Source organism: Kogia breviceps, chromosome 17, assembly GCF_026419965.1.
Source record: "Kogia breviceps isolate mKogBre1 chromosome 17, mKogBre1 haplotype 1, whole genome shotgun sequence".
NCBI classification, from domain to species: domain Eukaryota; kingdom Metazoa; phylum Chordata; class Mammalia; order Artiodactyla; family Physeteridae; genus Kogia; species Kogia breviceps.
In genome coordinates, this window is record NC_081326.1 from 42,431,726 (window position 1) to 42,453,482 (window position 21,757).

General features: G+C 37.7%; 1 protein-coding gene and 1 pseudogene across 11 annotated transcripts in view; one reads left to right on the forward strand and one right to left on the reverse strand.

Annotated features, from left to right (window-relative positions):
- The first annotated feature begins 5,873 nt into the window (after nucleotides 1-5,873).
- The window catches only part of VPS13B (vacuolar protein sorting 13 homolog B), a 774,679-nt gene continuing 758,795 nt past the window's right edge, over nucleotides 5,874-21,757 (forward strand). For 7 of the 11 annotated variants that reach the window (XR_010837425.1, XM_067017180.1, XM_067017176.1 and 4 more), the window contains exons 1-3: nucleotides 5,874-6,152; nucleotides 6,590-6,768; nucleotides 19,027-19,170. Coding sequence is in view for 10 of the 11 variants with exons in the window: in XM_067017180.1 (XP_066873281.1) it covers nucleotides 6,622-6,768; nucleotides 19,027-19,170 (291 nt within the window). In the remaining variant the exon portion in view is untranslated. The other 4 variants (XM_067017181.1, XM_067017177.1, XM_059042447.2 and 1 more) reach the window with 3 other exon arrangements.
- LOC131744184 (heterogeneous nuclear ribonucleoprotein A1-like) lies at nucleotides 17,832-18,832 on the reverse strand (annotated as a pseudogene).

Sequence of the window (21,757 nt, forward strand, 5' to 3'; positions counted from 1 at the left end):
AGATCATCCATAATGAAAATAAATAAGGAAACACAAGCTTTAAATGATACATTAAACAAGCTGGACTTAATTGATATTTATAGGACATTCCATCCAAAAACAACTGAATACACATTCTTCTCAAGTGCTCATGGAACATTCTCCAGGATACCATGGGTCACAAATCAAGCCTTGGTAAATTTAAGAAAATATTTTAAGAAAATATTTTTTTCCTGTATATCAATTACAGGAAAAAATCTGTAAAATATACAAACACATGGAGGCTAAACAATACACTACTTAACAACCAAGAGATCACAGAAGAAATCAAAGAGGAAATCAAAAAATACCTAGAAACAAATGACAATGAAAACATGATGGCCCAAAATCTATGGGGTGCAGCAAAAGCAGTTCTTAGAGGGAAGTTTATAGCAATACAATCCTACCTTAAAAAACAAGGAACATCTCAAACAAAAAATCTAACCTTACACCTAAAACAATTAGAGAAAGAAGAACAAAAAACCCCCAAAGTTAGCAGAAGGAAAGAAATCATAAAGATCAGATCAGAAATAAATGAAAAAGAAATGAAGGAAACAATAGCAAAGATCAATAAAACTAAAAGCTTGTTCTTTGAGAAGATAAACAAAATTTATAAACCATTAGCCAGACTCATCAAGAAAAAAAGAGAGAACACTCAAATCAATAGAATTAGAAATGGAAAAGGAGAAGTAACAACTGACACTGCAGAAATACAAATATAATGAGAGATTACGACAAGCAACTCTATGCCAACAAAATGGACAACCTGGAAGAAATGGACAAATTCTTAGAAATGCACAACCTTCTGAGACTGAACCACGAAGAAATAGAAAATATGAACAGACCAATCACAAGCACTGAAATTGAAACTGTGATTAAAAATCTTCTAACAAACAAAAGCCCAGGACCAGATGGCTTCACAGGAGAATTCTATCAAACATTTAGAGAACTAACACCTATCCTTCTCAAACTCTTCCAAAAGACAGCAGAGGGAGGAACACTCCCAAACTCATTCTACGAGGCCACCATCATCCTGATACCAAAACCAGACAAAGACGTCACAAAGAAAGAAAACTACAGGCCAATATCACTGATGAATATAGATGCAAAAATCCTCAACAAATTACTAGCAAACAGAATCCAACAGCACATTAAAAGGATCATACACCATGATCAAGTGGGGTTTATCCCAGTAATGCAAGGATTCTTCAATATACGCAAATCAACCAATGTGATACACCATATTAACAAATTGAAGGAGAAAAACCATACGTTCATCTCAATAGATGCAGAAAAAGCTTTTGACAAAATTCAACACCCATTTATGATAAAAACCCTGCAGAAAGTAGGCATAGAGGGAACTTTCCTCAACGTAATAAAGGCCATATATGACAAACCCACAGCCAACATCATCCTCAAAGGTGAAAAACTGAAACCATTTCAACTAAGATCAGGAACAAGACAAGGTTGCCCACTCTCACCACTATTATTCAACATAGTTTTGGAAGTTTTAGCCACAGCAAGCAGAGAAGAAAAAGAAATAAAAGGAATACATATCAGAAAAGAAGTAAGGCTGTCACTGTTTGCAGATGGCATGATACTATACATAGATAATCTTAAAGATGCCACCAGAAAACTATTAGAGCTAATCAATGAATTTCATAAAGTAGCAGGATACAAAATTAATGCACAGAAATCTCTAGCAGTCCTATACACTAATGATGAAAAATCTGAAATTGAAATTAAAAAACACTCCCATTTATCACTGCAACAAAATGAATATAATATTTAGGAATAAACCTACCTAAGGAGACAAAAGACGACTACACAGAAAATTATAAGACACTGATGAAATAAATTAAAGATGATACAAATAGATGGAGAGATATACCGTGTTCTTGGATTGGAAGAATCAACATTGTGAAAATGACTCTACTACCCAAAGCAATCTACAGATTCAATGCAATCCCTATCAAACTACCACTGGCATTTTTCACAGAAGTAGAACAAAGAATTTCACAGTTTGTATGGAAACACAAATGACCCCAAATAGCCAAAGCAATCTTGAGACAGAAAAACGGAGCTGGAGGAATCAGACTCCCTGACTTCAGACTATACTACAAGCCTACAGTAATCAAGACAGCATGGTACTGGCACAAAAACAGAAATATAGATCAATGGAACAGGATAGAAAGCCCAGAGATAAACCCACACACATATGGTCACCTTATCTTTGATAAAGGAGGGAAGGATATACAGTGGAGAAAAGACAGCCTCTTCAATAAGTGGTGCTGGGAAAACTAGACAGTAACATTTAAATGTATGAAATCAGAACACTCCCTAACAGCATACATAAAAATGAACTCAAAATGGATTAAAGACCTACATGTAAGGCCAGACACTATCAAACTCTTAGAGGAAAACATAGGCAGAACACTCTATGACATAACTCACAGCAAGATCCTTTTTGACCCATCTCCTAGTGAAATGGAAATAAAAACAAAAATAAGCCAATGGGAACTAATGAAACTTAAAAGCTTTTGCACAGCAAAGGATACCATAAACAAGATGAAAAGACAACCCTTAGAATGGGAGAAAATATTTGAAATGAAGCAACTGACAGAGGATTAATCTTTAAAATTTACAAGCAGCTCATGCAGCTCAATATCAAAAAAAAAAAAAACAACCCAATCCAAAAATGGGCAGAAGAACTAAATAGACATTTCTCCAAAGAAGATATACATTTTGCCAACAAACACATGAAGGAATGCTCAACATCATTAATCATTAGAGAAATGCAAATCAAAACTACATGAGATATCATCTCATACTGGTCAGAATGGCTATCATCAAAAAATCTACAAACAATAAATGCTGGAGGGGGTGTGGAGAAATGGGAACCCTCTTGCACTGTTGGTGGGAATGTAAATTGATATGGCCACTATAGAGAACAGTATGGAGTTTCCTTTAAAAACTAAAAATAGAACTACCATACGACCGTGCAATCCCACTACTGGGCATATATCCGGAGAAAACCATAATTCAAAAAGAGTCATGTACCAAAATGTTCATTGCAGCTCTATTTACAATAGCCAGGACATAGAAGCAACCTAAGTGTCCATCAACAGATGAATGGATAAAGAAGATGTGGCACATATATACAATGGAATATTATTCAGCCATAAAAAGAAACGAAATTGAGTTATTTATAGTGAGGTGGATGGACCTAGAGTCTGTCATACAGAGTGAAGTAAGTCCGAAAGAGAAAAACAAATACCATATGCTAACACATATATATGGAATCTAAGGAAAAAAAAAGGTCATGACGAACCTAGGGGTAATATGGGAATAAAGACACAGACCTACTAGAGCATGGACTTGAGGATATGGGGAGGGGGACGGGTAACCTGTGACAAATTGAGAGAGTGGCATGGACATATATACACTACCAAATGCAAAATAGATAGCTAGTGGGAAGCAGTGGCATAGCACAGGGAGATAAGCTCAATGCTTTGTGACCACTTAGAGGGGTGGGGTAGGGAGGGTGGGAGGGAGGGAGATGCAAGAGGGAAGAGATTTGGCAACATATGTTTATGTATAACTGATTCACTTTGTTATAAAGCAGAAACTAACACACCATTGTAAAGCAATTATACTCCAATAAAGATGTTAAAAAAAAAGAGTCATGTATCAAAATGTTCACTGCTGCTGTATTTACAATAGCCAGGACATGGAAGTAACCTAAGTATCCATCAACAGATGAATAGATAAGGAAGATGTGGCACATATACACAATGGAATATTACTAAGCCATTTGAAGAAACGATATTGAGTTATTTGTAGTGAGGTGGATGGGGCTAGAATCTGTCACACAGAGAGAAGTAAGTCAGAAAGAGATAAACAAATCTGTATGCTAACACATATATATGGAATCTAAGAAAAAAGGAAAAGGTCATGAAGAACCTAGCAGCAGGACAGGAATAAAGACACAGACGTTGAGAATGGACTTGAGGACACGGGGAGGGTGAAGGATAAGCTGGGGCGAAGTGAGAGACTGGCATGTACTTCTATATACTACCAAATGTAAAATAGCTAGTGGGAAGCAGTCACATAGCACAGGGAGATCAGCTTGGTGCTTTGAGACCACCTAGAGCGGTGGGATAGGGAGGGTGGGAGGGAGTTGCAAGAGAGAGGGGATATGGGGTATATGTATACGTATAGCTGTTTCAGTTTGTTATAAAGCATAAACTAACACACTACTGTAAACAGTTATAGTCCAATAAAGTTGTTAAAAAAACATCTGGCTAATTTATCTTAATATATTGGTCTCATTTATTAAATTGCCACACAAATAAGACTAGGCCCTTTTTCTTCCCTAGCAGAATAACAGGACTTGGAGCTCCTGCTCTAGACCTCCTAGGGCTTTCAATTAGTGGAACCATTTATATTAAAACTTCTGAGCCATGGCTTCAACCTCTTCACTTTTCAAGTGAAGCAGATAACTAATTACTTGGATAATTTACTTGGCTGATTTAGTAGGCTTTAATAAGACCCAAATTACTTGGGTTATTCATCAAGGCTTTTTGTGAGAGGACAGTTGCTCTGAATTAGCCATTAGATGCTTCTCTTTCTTTCCTTTTTTTCCCCCTTCCTTCCTTCCTCTTTCTCCACCCCCCCTTCTTTCTTTTTGAAACTTAGTTCCTTATTTTCATTAACAAAACAGATCTAAACACCTTGGCATCCTCAGTTATGCCTCTTTCCTACGGCAGTTTCTAAAACTCTTTCAAGAAACCTCAACTTCATCATACCACCAATGAATTGGGAGACTGGGATTGACATATATACACTAATATGTATAAAGTGGATAACAAATAAGAACCTGCTGTATAAAAAAATAAAATAAAATTCAAAAATTAAAAAATCTTAAATTGAATTCCAATAAAGAGTTTTAGGAATTACTTAGGAAGTGTTTTCAATTAAATGCAACGACAACATGGGTGGATATTTTAATAACTTTGTAAGGAAAGTCTATTTTCTTTTCTTTTTTTTTTTGGAAAGTCTATTTTCAAAATGCAGTGGTAGGTGTCTTCTTCAGAGGTTACCAAAAATAGTAAATACTGGTCAAAAATTAGGCAACATGTCCTATGTTATCCCTTTAAGCCCAGTATATAGGTGTTTATCCGGTGTTGGGTGTTTGAGTTTGACTTTGTAAGCTTGCAAAGTACTAGAAGGAAAGGTGGTGTTTTATACATTCATTTCAGCCTAATAAAAACAATACTGACGCTTAAAAAAACTTTGAATTCATTCTCTATCAGCTATTTCTTTTCACTTTCTCTAAGAGTCTCATTTCCTTCTGCTATTCCTACCGCTTTTCTGAAGTTCCAAATATCGGACTGCAATCCAATGGACCTCCACGATTTTCTCTTTATTCCTTCCCCGCACAAATTTAAACATACTAAATCACTCCTTCGCCAAAGTAAAAGAACGCGAGAGCTCGTCTACACGTTTGGTCAAAACGCGTTCCCCTAATCCTGATCCCTTAAATTTCTCCTATCCACCCGCAAATGAAGCTCTCGATCTAAATTTACCCCCCACCCCACCTGCAGCCTTATTGCTATTGCTCTGCGCACTGAACCCAAGTTCTTAACAGGCCTTCCATTTCCTAAGAAAAACAAAAACCACTTGGTTTTCAGGTCTTTAAACACTAGGACCCGCTCGCTTCCTTCCTCCTCATCGGACCTATTGGCCCTCCGTGCTTCCTCACTCGGACTAGTTCTCCACCTCAGCTGCTCCTGCCCGAGCACCACTTCCGGATCTCCGGTGTCTCCGCTTTACCGGTCCGCCCACCTCCCCCGCGCACTTCCTAGAGCTTTGTGCGAACCACTAGCGGGGTGGGAGCGGAGACGCAGGCTGGCCGAGCGCCAGCGGTGTCCTCTTAGAAGACGCACTGAATGGCTTCTCCAGCTTGAGAACTCCGGCCCTGCTGCGGAGTCGAGTGGTGGCGGTGGAGGGTTAGTTTGTTTCGAGCACCGAGCGGCGCACACCCGGAAGTGGCGCGGTACGGGAGCTCCGCCGCCCCCTCAGGCTGGTGCCGGGTACCGGGAGGTGGAGGAGACGCCACGGTACTCTTCGGCGTGAGTGTCACCCGAGGGTGCAATACGGCGAGAGGCGTACGGCCTGCTCCTGGCTCTGTTTCTACGGTGGTAGATCCGGCCGGGTTCCGGGGGGCGAGGGCCTCCTGGGGCGGTTGGGCTGGCTAAGGGAGGGGTGCGGCGGCCAAAGGCGAGCCTGCCCTTCCTCATTTTCCCACTCCAGGGGACCCGCTTTCTTTAGGTCACCACCTCTTCCTCCCACTTCTCTCCAGGCGAGTTGAGGGGAGTTGTACCAGTGAGGCAGTCGCGGCTGGAGCAGAGTCCATTTGAGTTTTCTCTGCTTCTAGGAGAAGGCGAGCGGCCGCTTTGGTGGGGACTTGCTTTTCGGCCTCTTCAGCCCTTCCTGAGAAATGCCTTTTCCTTAAGAAATGCACCACAGACTCAGTTACCTCTAATGTTTCTGTCTTTATCCCTTTCAGCTTCTGACTTTGACTCCTCTGTACCTTAAAGAATGCTGGAGTCATATGTAACTCCAATTTTAATGAGCTATGTGAATCGCTACATCAAGAACTTAAAGCCGTCAGATCTACAGCTTTCACTATGGGGCGGAGACGTGGTTCTCAGCAAGCTGGAGTTAAAATTGGATGTGCTGGAGCAGGTAAGCGGTGTAGCTGTCACTGGAAACATTTTCAGCCTGCTTAGAAGTAATATGTGCTTTCCTACACTCTGACTATGCTTTAAAAGCTTAGTTTTTCTGCTAATGTATTTTGGGCTATCTTGAACTAGAGACCTTGCTTTACAGATTTTTTTTTTTTTTTTTACGGTTTGTTACTAGTGATGGATTATTAGAATCATAATCCCCCAAATTGCCGCAACAGAGAGAAAAATAATTTCATTGTTCTTGTCAGAATTGTTCACCCTGTTACTCAGTTCTTAAGCTTTACCGAATATGCTAATTTACATTGCTAGGATTCTGTATGACGCTGGAAAATATTCCCTTTTTCCTTTTTGGGGAACGAAGGAGTGCGAAAGACAGCAAGGTCACATCTTGAGGAAAGTTCTCTTAGTGGGAAAAATGACATTACCCATGACATCCTCAGGATATTGAATAGACAGACAGATTGAGAATGCCAGCATAGTTGAAAACTTCTTTCTTAATCACTTTTTTAGTTTCTTTTTTTTTTTAACGTAGGAATGGTCTGATGTAAATGAACTGTAACTTCAAAGTTCATATATTTATTAATTCACTTAGTACACTTATTATTAACATATTCCAGGCAATTCTTTTAGGCTTGAGAATACAAAAATTATCTCTGGAAACTCAGGCGTCAGAGACCAACTGCTTTTTAGGAGATAAGGGAAGACAGTCTGATGGGGATGTTATTAGTAACTTCTAGTTATATTCCACTGCTTTCTGTAGTATGGAATAACCTGGAGTTAACACTGAGAAATAATATTCTTGGTTTCTTCCCCTTCCTCTCTCCAATGTTGATTATCTTAATATTTTCATTGTTTTTTAATGAGCACAAATCCTAAGTATACAGCTCACATTTTGCATATGCATACACCTGTGTAACCACTATCCAGATCAAGAAATAAAATATTTCCTGCACCCCAAAACGCTCTCGTTGCCTTTTTGTAATTAGTACCCCACCCCTAAAACAAGTGACTGCTATTCTGACTTCTATCAACACAGATAAGATTCTTGAACCTGTTCTTGAAACTTAAGTAAATGAGAATCACTTGTGTTTGAATTCTTTTGTTTAACATTATGGCCAAGATTAACCCAGGTTCTTGAATGAATGACAGTTTATTCTTTGTATTGCCTTGTGGTATTCCATTGTATAAAGATTCACAGTTTATGTATTTATTTTCCTTTTGAGGTACATTTGGATATTTTCTGCTTTTGACAATTATGAAGAAAGCTCTTATGAACATTCTTGTATTGGACAGAGGTGTTGATTTCCTTTAGATGCATACCTAGGAGGCAGGCATATATTTAGCTTTAATGGATACTGGCACATAGTTTTCCAGAGTGGTTGTACCAATTTACATTCTCACCAGTAATGTGTGGAAGTTCCAGTTACTTCACATTTTTTGCTGTTACTTGGTAAGTTTGTTATTTTTAGCCTTTCCCTGTGCTATTGGCTGTTTGTATATCTTCTTCAGAGAAATGTCTGTTCAAGTCCTTTGCCCATTTTAAAAAGTTTTTTTGTTACTAAGTTGTAGGAATTATTTATATATTCTGGATATCAATCCTTTATCAGCTATGATGTACAAGTATCATCTCCCATTGTGGGTTGCCTTTTGACTCCGTTGATAGTGTCCTTTGAAGAACCAAAGTTTTTTTTTTAAAAATATATAAATTTATTTATTTATTTATTTTTGGCTATGTTGGGTCTTTGTTGCTGTGCGCAGGCTTTCTCTAGTTGCGGCGAGCGGGGTCTACTCTTTTTTGCAGCGTGAAGGCTTCTCATTGCGATGGCTTCTCTTGTTGTGGAGCATGGGCTCTAGGCGTGCAGGCTTCAGAAGTTGTGGCACGTGGGCTCAGTAGTTTGGCTCACGGGCTGTAGAGAGCAGGCTCAATAGTTGTAGCGCATGGGCTTAGTTGCATGTGGGATCTTCCTGGACCAGGGCTCGAACCCGTGTCTCCTGCATTGGCAGGCGGATTCTTAACCACTGCGCCACCAGGGAAGTCCCAGAACCAAACTTTTAATTTTTTTTTTTTTTGTGGTACGTGGGCCTCTCACTGTTGTGGCCTCTCCCGTTGCGGAGCATAGGCTCCGGACGCACAGGCTCAGCGGCCATGGCTCACGGGCCCAGCTGCTCTGCGGCATGTGGGATCTTCCCGGACCGGGGCACGAACCCGTGTCCCCTGCATCGGCAGGCGGGCTCTCAACCACTGCGCCACCAGGGAAGCCCAGTACACTGCATTTTAAACTATCTTACCACTTCTGCCTTGTGTTGTGTTTCTTCAAGCCTGGTACCACACTGTTTGAAAGTTTTACAGACATGTTATTTGGCTTCAACAATTCTTTAAAATTTCATCTGCTGTATTTTCAACCTATGACTGGGATAAACTGTTTTTAATTGTTACTTATTTGCATTGGAGAACACTCATATGAAAACCAGGGGAAAATACTGCTGGAAATTAAGATCATAGAAATTAAAATTCTTTATATGCCTAAAATAGAATACCATACCATTTCCCTAAATAGCAAGAAAATATGGTAACTTGATGTATTCAAGGCAAGAAACTGGATCACATGACTTCCTAGGATCTTTATTAATTTTTTTTATTATGGTGTAAAAGACATATAGTGTTATATTAGTTTCAGGTGTACAATGTAATGATTTGATATTTGTATATATTGCAAAATGATCACCAAAGTAAGCCCAGTTAACATCTGTCACCATACATAGTTTAAAAAGTTCTGTTTCTTGTGATGAGAACTTTGAAGATTTACTCTCTTATCACCTTTCAAATATGGAATACAGTATTATTAACTGTACTCAACCATGCTGTACATTATATCCCAGGACTTTTAAAATTTTATAACTAGAAGCTTGTATCTTTCGACCACCTTTACCCATTTTCTTCACTTTCCACCACATTGCCTCTGGCAACCACCAATCTGTTATCTGTATCTATACAGAAAAATGATACATTAAAATGAAAAAAAAATTTTTTCTTATTTTCAACCTATTTGTGTTTTTGAATCTAAAGTATGTCTCTTGTGGAGAGCATATAGTTGGATCTTACTAGTTTTTAAAATCCAGTATGACAATCTTTGCCTTTTTTTAAAAATTAGTTTTTATTGGAGTATAGTTGCTTTACAATGTTGTGTTAGTTTCTGCTGTATAGCAAAATATACATATACATGTATCCCCTCTTTTTTGGATTTTCTTCCCATTTAGGTCACCACGGAGCATTGAGTAGAGTTTCCTTTGCTATATAGTATGTTCTTGTTAGTTATCTATTTTATACATAGTATCATTATCCCAGTCTCCCAGTTCATTCCACCCCACCACCCTTCACCCTTGGCATTGTTTGTTCTCTATGTCTGTGTCTCTATTTCTGGTTTGCAGAGAAGATCATCTATACCATTTTTCTAGATTCCACATATATGTGTTAATATATGATATTTGTTTTCCTCTTTCTGACTTACATCACTCTCTGTGACAGTCTCTAGGTCCATCCACATCTATGCAAATGACTCAATTTCATTACTTTCTTATGGCTGAGTAATATTCCACTGTATATATGTACCACATCTTCTTTATCCATTCCTCTGTTGATGAAAAGACAGCCCTCAGAGTGGGAGAAAATATTTGCAAACAAAGCAACTGACAAAGGATTAGTCTCCAAAATATACAAAAAAGCTCACTTAGCTCAATGTCAAAAAAAATAACAACCCAATCAAAAAATGGGCGGAAGACCTAAGTAGACATTTCTCCAAAGAAGAAATAGAGATGGCCAACAAACACATGAAAAGATGCTCAACATCACTAATTATTAGAGAAGTGCAAATCAAAACTACAATGAGGTATCACCTCGCACCAGTCAGAATGGTCATCATAAAAAAATCTACAGGGCTTCCCTGGTGGCTCAGTGGTTGAGAGTCCGCCTGCCGATGCAGGGAACACAGGTTTGTGCCTCGGTCCGGGAAGATCCCACATGCCGTGGAGTGGCTAGGCCCGTGAGCCATGGCCGCTGAACCTGGGCGTCTGGAGCCTGCGCTCAACAACGGGAGAGACCACAACAGTGAGAGGCCCGTTTACTGCCAAAAAAAAAAAAAAAAAACAAAAAATCTACAAACAACAAATGCTGGAGAGGTTGTGGAGAAAAGGGAACCCTCTTACACTGTTGGTGGGAATGTAAATTGATACAGCCACTATGGGGAACACTATGGAGGTTCCTTAAAAAACTAAAAATAGAACTGCCGTATGACCCAGCAATTCCACTACTGGCAGTGTACCCAGAGAAAACCGTAATTCAGAAAGACACATGCACCCCAGTGTTCATTGCAGCACTATTTACAATAGCCAGGATATGGAAGCAGTCTTTACCTTTTGATTGGAATATTTAATCCATTCACATTATGTTTTTATTCATATGGTTGGATTTCTGTCTACCATTTTGCTATTTTCTAAGTGTCTCATGTCTTGTTTCTCTCATAATCCTTTGCCACTTTCTTTATTATTAAGTAGATATTTTTTAGTATTGCATTTTAATTCCTTTGATTTTTAATTTATTTTGAGTTGTTTTCTTAGTGGTTGCTTAGAGGATTACAATATGCATGTAATTTATCACAGTCTATTTGAGATTAATGCTAACTTTATTCCATTAAAGTACAGAAACTTTCTCCACTATAGCTTCATTTCTTCTCCCTCCTTTGTGGTACTGTTTTCACATATATTACATTTCTTTGTTATAAACCTAATATATCAACGTTATAATTGTTTTTTGTGATTGCCTTTTGAATCAGAAGAAAAAGGAAGAAAACATTTATACTGTCTTTTAATAATTATCAACATATATACTTTTATTAGTGCTGTTTGTGTGGCTTTGAGTTACAATCTGGTATTGCTTCCTTTTGGTCCAAAGAACTTCTTTTAGTATTCTGTTACAAAGAATTACCTGAGATTTTGTTTATTTCGGTATGCCTTTATTTCACCTTCATTTTTGAAGTATACTTTTGCTGGATATAGGAGTTTTGGTTGCTGGTTATTTTCTTTTGTTATTTAAATATATCATCTCACTGCCTTATTGTTTGTAATGAGAAGTTAGCTTTTAATCTACTAAGGGTTTTCTTGTATGTGACAAGTTGATTTTCTGTTTCTGCTTTCAAGATTTTCTTATTGTCCTAGGCTTTCAAAGTTTTTGCTTTGATATGTCTGGGTGTGGATTTGCTGATTCTTTCTTCTGCCAGCTCAAATCTGATGTGGAGCTGTTTCAGTGAATTTTAAATTTCATTTATTTTTAAACTTAAAAATTTCTTTTCATTTTTTAAAAATAATTTCTATCTCATTCTTGGTATTCTCTACTTGATGAATCATTGTGGTCATATATTCCTTTAATTATTTAAATATAGTTTCCTTTATTTCTTTGAACATATTTATAATAGATGTTTTGAAGTTCTTGTGTAGTAAGTCCTACATTTGAGCATCCTCAGAGATAGTTTCTGTTGACTACTTTGCATGCTTTTCATGTTTCACAATTTTTAGTTGAAAACGGGACGTTTTGGATAATATGTTTTAGCAACTCTGCATTCTGATTCCTTCCCTCTGGGGATATTTGTTGTTGCTATTGGTTTATGTATTTGTTTAGTGACTTGCCTGGGCTAAATTTGTGGTGTCTGTTTCCTCTGCAGTGTGTGGCTTCTGATGACTGTGCTCAGGTTTTTTTTTTTTTTTTCTCTCCCAATTCTTTCTGTTTTTAGGCTTGGCTTTCTGGGGATTACCCCTGGGTCATTATAATTGAGTCATCAGCCAGTGATTGGCTAGAGGTTGTTTAAACTTTTGAACCAATAAGGCTTCTGCTCTTTGGCATGGGACATATACATGTACTGGATAATGCTTTCAAAGTTCAAGGAGTTTACATATCTGATCTATGTTTACACTTACTCTGTTTACAAGGCTTCTTGGTCAACCAAGGATGAGTAGATTGTTAGGGGCCTCTCCAGTGTCGTCTAAGTAAGCACAGCCTGGCACATACATATAGCTTTCCAGGTTACCAGGGATACTGAGGTCATAGCAAGGCCATCTTTGGCTGTCTTGTGTTCTGGATTTCTCTGTTAATTTTCTGGCTGGTCTTCTGTTTAGTTTCTTGCACCAACTGCTGTTGTGACCTCAGGGTAGCCTTCCCTTATTGCCCCTGAGATTTATGTTGTTTTTAATAACTTTGTCCAGTTTTGTCACTGCTTTCTGGAGAGAGGATTTGCCAACCTTCTAACTTAGAATTCTTGAAGTCCTGTCTTACTTTCGTTTTTATTTTGTGGTAAAAAGCATATAGCATAAAATTTACCATCTTAACCATTTTTTTTTTTCTTTACCACGTTGGGTCTTAGTTGCTGGGACTACTCTTCATTGCCGTGCACAGGCTTCTCATTGCGGTGGCTTGTCTTGTTGCAGAGCATGGGCTCTAGGCATGTGGGCTTCAGCAGTTGTGGCTCACGGGCTCTAGAGCACAGGCTCAGTAGTGTGATGCGTGGGCTTAGTTGCTCTGCGGCATGTGGGATCTTCCTGGACCAGGGCTCGAACATGTGTCCCCTGCATTGGCAGGCGGATTCTTAACCACTGTGCCACCAGAGAAGTCCCATCTTAACCATTTTTAAGTGGATAGTTGTGTTAATTATATATATTGGGGTGGCCAAAAAGTTTCTTTGGGTTTTTCCATAATGTATTACAGAAAAACCTGAATGCACTTTTTGGCCAACCCAATACATTGTTGTTCAACAGATCTCTAGAACTTTTCATCTTCCAAAACTTAACTTCTGTACCCTCTGAAAAACTACTTCCCTTTTCTCTCTTCCCCCAGCCCCTGGCAACCACTGTTCTACTTATGTGTCTAAGAATTTGACTAATTTAGGTACCTTATAGAAGTGGAATCAGACAATATTTGTCTTTGTGTGACTGGCTTATTTCAATTAGTACAATGTCCTTGAGGTTCATTATATGTTGTAGCATATGACAGAATTTCCTTTTTAAAGACTGAATAATATTTCATCATGTATATATACCACATTTTCTTTATGCATTTATCTTTCAATGGACATTAGGTTGTATCCACCTCTTGACTATTGTGAATAATGCTGCAAAAAACATGGTTGTACAAATACGTTTTCAAGATCCTGGTTTCAGTTCTTTTTAGTTTGTGCTCAGAACTGAGATTGCTGGATCATATGGTAATTCTGTTTTTAATTGAAGAATCTCCATACTGTTTTCTATAGTGGTTGCACCATTTTACATTTTCACCAACAGTGCACAAGGGTTCTATGTTCTTCATATACTCACCACATTTATCACTTCCTGTGGTGGGTTTTTTTTTTTTTTTTTGGATAGGTGCCATTATAACAGGTGTGAGATGATATGTCATTGTGGTTTTGATTTGCATTTCTCTGACAATTAATGATGGTGAGCATGTTTTCCTCTATTTGTTGGCCATTTGTATACATTTTTTTGAAAAAGTCTATTCGAGTCATTTCCCCATTTTAAAGATTGGATTATTTGTTTTTTTGTTGTTGAGTTGTCATACTTCTTTATATATTCTAGATTTTAACCCCTTATCAGATAATATGGTTTACAAATAGTTTCTCTCATGTGGGTTGCCTTTCCACTTTGCTGAGTGTTTTCTTTGCTCTGTGGAGGTTTTTAGGTTTGATGTAGTCCTTTTCATCTATTTTTGCTTTTGTGGCCTGCTTTATTAATTTTTCAAGTATCCCTTTTTTCTGTGTGAGAATATTTTTTAATTGCTTACCTAGAATTATATTTATGAGAACTAGTCAATCCTCTAATTAAATTTTTCATCACTATATCCTTTGTGTAGCCGTAGATATTCTGGTTTTAGGGAATGTATTTTTCACAGTGTATTTCTGAGTAGTTACAAGTAAATAGAATATTTTTAAGTTGTACAGTATATTTTGAGAAGGAAAAGGAATGAAAAGAAAATCATTTCTTTGTGGTTACCTCAGGATGATCCATTTATTATAACAGTCAGTATTTTCTTTTTGCCTTTTACAAGGCATAAGTGTGTTGTTTATCACAGCAACTCTGTGATGAGGAAATGGAAATGATCTTGCTTATAGTCAGATAATTAATAAGTGTTGAACTCCAGTTGGATCTCCAACATGGGCCATATGGTTCAGAATTCCATGTTTTAATGTAGAATGCTACCTCTTGTGTTAGTGTTTTGTTAGTTATTCAGATGATTAGTAGCATTCTGGTGATACCAAGGTCTTGAGTTTGGTTCAGGTGTCTTTTAACTTCTCCCTAAGAAAAGCCAATTTGTGCCCATAGACTACGGTTTTGGTAGCCATTTCACAAATGTATCATTGTTACACAAGTCAAGGGTAGAGATGGAGATGTCATTGGAACATTATCCAAATGGATGTATAACCAATGGAAATGTATTCAGTGCTCATAATGAAAGTTAGGTGCAGTATAGTTGTTGATAAGAGCAAGGGCTCTGGCATCATAGTTTCTGGTTTCGAGTCACGGTGTTCCTAGCTGAGTCATTTTTGAAAGTTAGTTGACCTTTCCATGCCTCAGATTTTTTATCTGTAAAGTGGGTATAATAGTATTTACTTTTTGGGGTACTTACAAAGATTAAATTTTGCATGCAGGTAAAGTGCTTAAAGCAGTGTGTAGTACACAGTAAGTGCTCAGTAAACATTTCTTCGTTATAGACACTGATCAAAATATAATCTGTCCCATTGATTAATGCTGGGAGAAATTACCACATCTTTAAAATTAATGAAATAATGAGAACTGTTTAAAAATTGTGACATTCCATTAGAATAGTAGAAATAGATTTTTAGTATTCTACCCTTTATAAAAACTTGTGAAGACATAAAGGAGGCTTATACATTTGTAATAATAAATAGTTAGCATCTTTATATTGATTGCTCTTTGATGAAGACAGTGTCCTAAGTGCTTTATATAAATTAATTCATTTAATCCTCAAACACACTACTGTTATCCAGTTTTACAGATAAAGAAACTGAGACACAGATACCTTAATACAACTTGCCTATTGTCATTGTGCTAGTAAGTAGCAGAGGTAGGATTAAATCCACTTGTGCGGGCTTCCCTGGTGGCGCAGTGGTTGAGAGTCCGCCTGCCGATGCAGGGGACACGGGTTTGTGCCCCGGTCTGGGAAGATCCCACATGCCGCGGAGCAGCTGGGCCCGTGAGCCATGGCCGCTGAGCCTGCGCGTCCGGAGCCTGTGCTCTGCAACGGGAGAGGCCACAACGGTGAGAGGCCCGCGTACCGCAAAAAAAAAAAAAAAAAAAAATCCACTTGTGCTTGCTCTAGAGTTATTGGTCTTAACCACTTTGCTGTACTGTCTGTATATGTTTAGCTATATTGCTACTATGTTGCTAAACCAAGTAGGTGGACAATTCTTAGATGAACGAATAGCTTAATATTTAACTTAACTTTCACAAATAGAGTTACAATAATGTGATTGATATATAGTCCAAATACAATTTGTTTTTTTCTTTTGTTGGTTTGTAACATTTTATCTGAAGGTGAAACAATTTAATATAAAGTGATTGTGGTAACATTTATGTTTTTATTTCTAACCTTTTTTATTTTTTTTGAGGAAGTGCCTTTTTTTTTTTTTCATCTTTACTGGAGTATAATTGCTTTACAATGTTGTGTTAGTTTCTGCTGTACAACAAAGTGACTCAGAGCTATATGTATACATATATCCCCATATCCCCTCCCTCTTGAGCCTCCCTCTCACCCTCCCTATCCCACCCCTCTAGGTCATCACAGAGCACTGAGCTGATCTCCATGTGCTATGTAGCAGCTTCCCACTAGCCATCCATCTTACATTTGGTAGTGTGTATATGTCAATGCTACTCTCACTTTGTCCCAGCTTCCCCTTCCCTTGCTGTGTCCTCAAGTCTGTTCTCTGTGTCTGTGTCTTTATTTCTGCCCTGCCACTAGGTTCATCAGTACCGTTTTTTTAGATTCCATATACATGCGTTAGCATACGTCTAACCTTTTTAATAATAATGGAAACCAGTCAGAAAACACTTAGAATTTATGACCAAATAGTACCCAGGTACAATCTTTAATTAGGTGAAGCTCAATAAGTTTTTTTTCAAAGTTGGTCCGTTTTTATTTTGTCAGGTCATTCTCCTATCTTTAATTCCATTCTCCTCTTTAAACTTGCCTTACAATCATACTATTTTCATTTAGCAAAATAAGAAATAGAGGCCTACACAGGTTAAGTAGCTTATTAAATGTAACTTGCACAATACGTTTTTGTAGTTTATCATTAACTATAGTTTAACAAGTTATTTGATACTGCTTTAAAAAAAATAAATTTATTTATTTATTTTTGGCTGTGCTGGGTCTTTGTTGCTGCGCGTGGGCTTTCTCCAGCTGCGAGAGTGGGGGCTACTCTTCTTTGCTGTGCACGGGCTTCTCATTGTGGTGGCTTCTTTTGTTGCGGAGCACGGGCTCTAGGCGCACTGGCTTCAGTAGTTGTGGCTCGTGGGCTCTAGAGCACAGGCTCAGTAGTTGTGGCGCACGAGCTTAGTTGCTGTGAGGCATGTGGGATCTTCCCGGATCAGGGATCCAACTCGTGTCCCCTGCATTGGCAGGTGGATTCTCAACCATTGTGCCTCCAGGGAAGTCCATTGATGCTGCCTTCTTTTTTTTTTAAAAGACACATTTATTCAGCGTCATGATCATGCAATCAACAGCATGGGTGCAAAAAAAAAATCTACATTAAAGCCCTTTGTTGGAATGCTTTATACTTTGCACAGAACAGAAACTAAAATAACCTGTTATACAATTAGTCACAATTACAGTCCTTGAGTTTTTTTGCCCATACGCATGAGTATTGTCTAAAACATGTGTTCTTTGTAGCAGCTAGGCCCTGCCACTACTGTGCTTGGCTGAGTTCACAAATCTTTTGTAACCTGTAGCTTCCCTGTCGCCTCTCTGGCTCTTCTCTCCTGCTAAGCTTTGTTTCCTGGCAGTAATTAAAACCTTCTGCCACTGCCATAGCTACTGCTGCTGCTGGAACCTCCATAGCCACCTTGGTTTCGTGGTTCGGCAAAGTATTGGCCTCCACCACCACAGGGGCCAGAACTTCTGCCTCCAAAGTTTCCTCCTTTCATGGGTCCAGAATTTGAAGATTGGTTGTTGTAATTGCCAAAATCATTGTAGCTTCCACCACCTCCAAAATTGCTTCCATCATTACCAAATCCATTACTGCCATCCCCACTGCCACCATATCCACTACCACTGCCGCTGCTACCAAAGCCACCTCGACCACTGAAGTTTCCTCCACAACCAAAGCTGTCATTCCCACCAAAACCCCCTCCACGACCACCACCAAAGTTTTCAGAACCACTTCGACCTCTTTGGCTGGATGAGGCACTAGCCATCTCTTGCTGAGATAGGGCTTTCTTTACTTCACAGTTGTGGCCATTCACAGTGTGGTATTTCTGAATGACAGTCTTGTCTATGGAGTCATGGTCATCAAAGGTTACAAAAGCAAAGCCTCTCTTTTTGCCACTGTCTTGGTCAGTCATGATTTTAGTCACTTCAGTTTTCCCATACTGTTCAAAACAATCTCTTAGGTGATGTTCTTCAGTGTCTTCTTTAATGCCACCAACAAAAATCTTTTTCACAGTTAAGTGGGCACCAGGTCTTTGAGAATCTTCCCTTGAGACGGCCCTCTTTGGTTCCCCAACTCTTCCATCCACCTCGTGTGGCCTTGTATTCATGGCTGCATCCACCTTCTCCACAGTGGCATATGTGACAAACTGGAAGCCTCTGGAGTGCTTGGTGTTTGGATCCCTCATTACCACACAATCTGTGAGCGTTCCCCATTGCTTAAAATGGCTCCTCAGACGCTCATTGGTTGTTTCAAAGCTCAAACCTCTGATGAAGAGCTGCCTCAGCTGTTCGGGCTCTTTGGAGACTCTGACTTAGACGTGACGGCAGTGGAGGAGGGAGACGTCAACGATGCTTGCTCGGTAGCGTCCACGGGCAGAAAGGAGTAATCTACCGAACGTATCTCAATGCTTTTTTTTTTTTTTTGATGAAAAGTAATTTCCAGAATATTTTTGTGTTGGAAATTTTGTTTTTCTTTTCAGAAAGTATTTTAGATATTAGAATGAAAAAATATTAAGCACTTACTAAATTTTATTTAATATTTTGTGTTTTAAGGAATTGAAATTACCATTCACTTTTTTAAGTGGACATATTCACGAACTGAGGATCCATGTACCATGGACAAAACTGGGTTCAGAACCAGTGGTAATTACCATCAATACAATGGAATGTATTTTGAAACTTAAAGATGGGATACAGGTAAGAAATTATTGAACCTAGTTGTTTATGTTAACCAATTTTAATAGTTATTAGTATTTGATATTTTTTTAACTTTTGGGATGTGTCAGGTTTTACATAAACAAATCTTAGCTCATACACTTAATTTTTTTTTACATACCTATTAAAGTAACATAATTGCAAAAGGGTTTTCTTAAATTTGGATAAAACATCCTAATGGTTATTTTCATGCTCATTTTACTTAATCTGATCATAGCCTTAATAGGGATTATGCATATTGCTTATTACCTATATCTGCTAGAAATGGGGCCTGACTGTGTCCAATTTTTAGGTGAAGGTTTTTGAATTTTTGCAAAGTGACATTTCTAAGTGAGATGGAAATTTCTCAGGTTATTTTTTGAGAAGATGAAAATATATTGAATTTCCCTTCATACCTAATTTCATTGTGTCTTTGAAGTTTTGTCATCAGAAACTGATTTTTTTCTGACTTCTTTCTTCTCTGACCCATGTTACATTTCTTTTCAGTCTTTTTGTTAAGGTATAATAGTGATTTTTAAGGAGTTTCTACCAAAAATTTTCTACTCTAGGAAGACAGGTTTGGGCAGCAGCATATTGTGATGAATTTTTCCACTTTTATCCTGTATAAAAGTAATGTCTCTGTCTTTCATTTTTATTACTTTTTCCTTAGCCTGTATTTAATTTTCAGTTTTAAGGAAGCCTTTCTAGAACCAAGTGAATTGATGAGTATTATTAAATTTCAATTTCTGGGAAATGAGTAACGGTTATTTATAAATTGCTAAAATCATCTCCTATTTGCAGTAGATACTTTGAGTGTTATATGAACCTACTGGACTCAAAACTGTTTTTCTTTCTGTGAAATCTCTAATTCCAAACCTTTATTATGCAATTTAACTTAACTAATGTAGTTCCTGGAAGTGAGTAGACCAATGTTATACTCTCATTAAAATTTATTTTGGGAACTTTAAATATCTGGGAGATTGATTTAGTAATCTGTAGATAGTTAATGTGCAACAAAGTTTTATTTTACATTTATATTTGGTAATACTTAAATGGTTCTTAATCATCATCTGTTCCTGGAATTTAATTTTTTTTTAAGAAGTCTGGACTTGGTTATACCACCCATGCAGTGCTCCATATTAAGTGAAAAAAAAAAAAAAATCCAGACACTAAGTGTTTTTTCAATGGGAAGGTGGAAGTTTCAAGGCCAGATGTCCCATAAGAAACACATTTTAAAAGAGGCAAATTACAACTAATTATAGAGGCTGCAGAAAAAGATTTGTAACACATGACTTAGTGTAACCTAGAACTAATATTTGATATTGGACCATGCAGATGGCTACTGCAGGAATGATCAGATTTCCTGCTTATATGGTATTTGAGACTTGAATTTTGTGGTGTGTACAGCAAAAGGTCAAGTGTCATGAATGTAAACCACTCTCAAAACAAGTATTTTTTACAGATGTTTAAAATTTTGAGGTAGAAAGGATTTTTGAAAATTGCAGTTGACATTTGGACAAATTATTCAGCATTGTACACCCTGGAGAGTTATACTTGAGTTTATGCTAGTGATTGGAATTAATTTCTTAGTAAAAACATTATAGATGAAACACATTTAAAAATAGTTTATTTTCCTATTTTAAGCTTTGATTAGTATAATAGGAAATTAAGTTAAAAAACTATGTATGTGTTAGTAAAATTGAGTAAGCCCATATTTGATTTATATTATTTCAAATTATTATAGATGCACAATGAAGAAAAGACTTATTTTCTAAATAAAATTAGTATGGGATGGTAGGTTAAATGAAGGGGCCTTTTAGAGTTATAGGTATGAATCTGTTAGAAATAATATTGTATGAGAATGTAATAAAATGAAATTTAAAAGTTAGAAATCTGAGGTTTGTTCAGAAAACATCATTATAAAAAACAATATTGCTGAATTTCTTGATAAGAAGGCATGTGTAGTTTGTAAAGTTCAATTAAATTCTAACATTTGTTGATTTTAATTTTACTTGTCAATGCACTGAAATGCATTGCAAGATATTTATATAATTTCCACGAAAGCTACTTAGAAAAAATGATTTATAATGATTGTGACTCTTTTTTTTTTTTTTTTTTTTTTTTTTTTTTGCGGTATGCGGGCCTCTCACTGTTGTGGCCTCTCCCGCTGCGGAGCCAGGCTCAGCGGCCATGGCTCACAGGCCCAGCCGCTCTGCGGCATGTGGGATCTTCCCGGACCGGGGCACGAACTCGTGTCCCCTGCATTAGCAGGCGGACTCTCAACCACTGCGCTATCAGGGAAGCCCAATTGTGACTCTTTTGATAACAGTTATAGTATACTTCCTTAACATGTCTTTGTGATCATTTTTAATTATAGAGATTTTTTTGATGTGCAGGTGACCAAGTTGTAGTGTTAGGTAAGATAAAGTCACCTTGATGTCCAGTCTGAATTAGTTTAGTATATTGATATTTCACTTAGTAAATATGCTCTTTACTCTGAGAGACATATCTGTGTCAGTCATACCCACCTGCAGATCCTGTAGATTTGAACTGTTTTCTTTTTCTTTTTTGGACTCGAGAATTTTTTTTT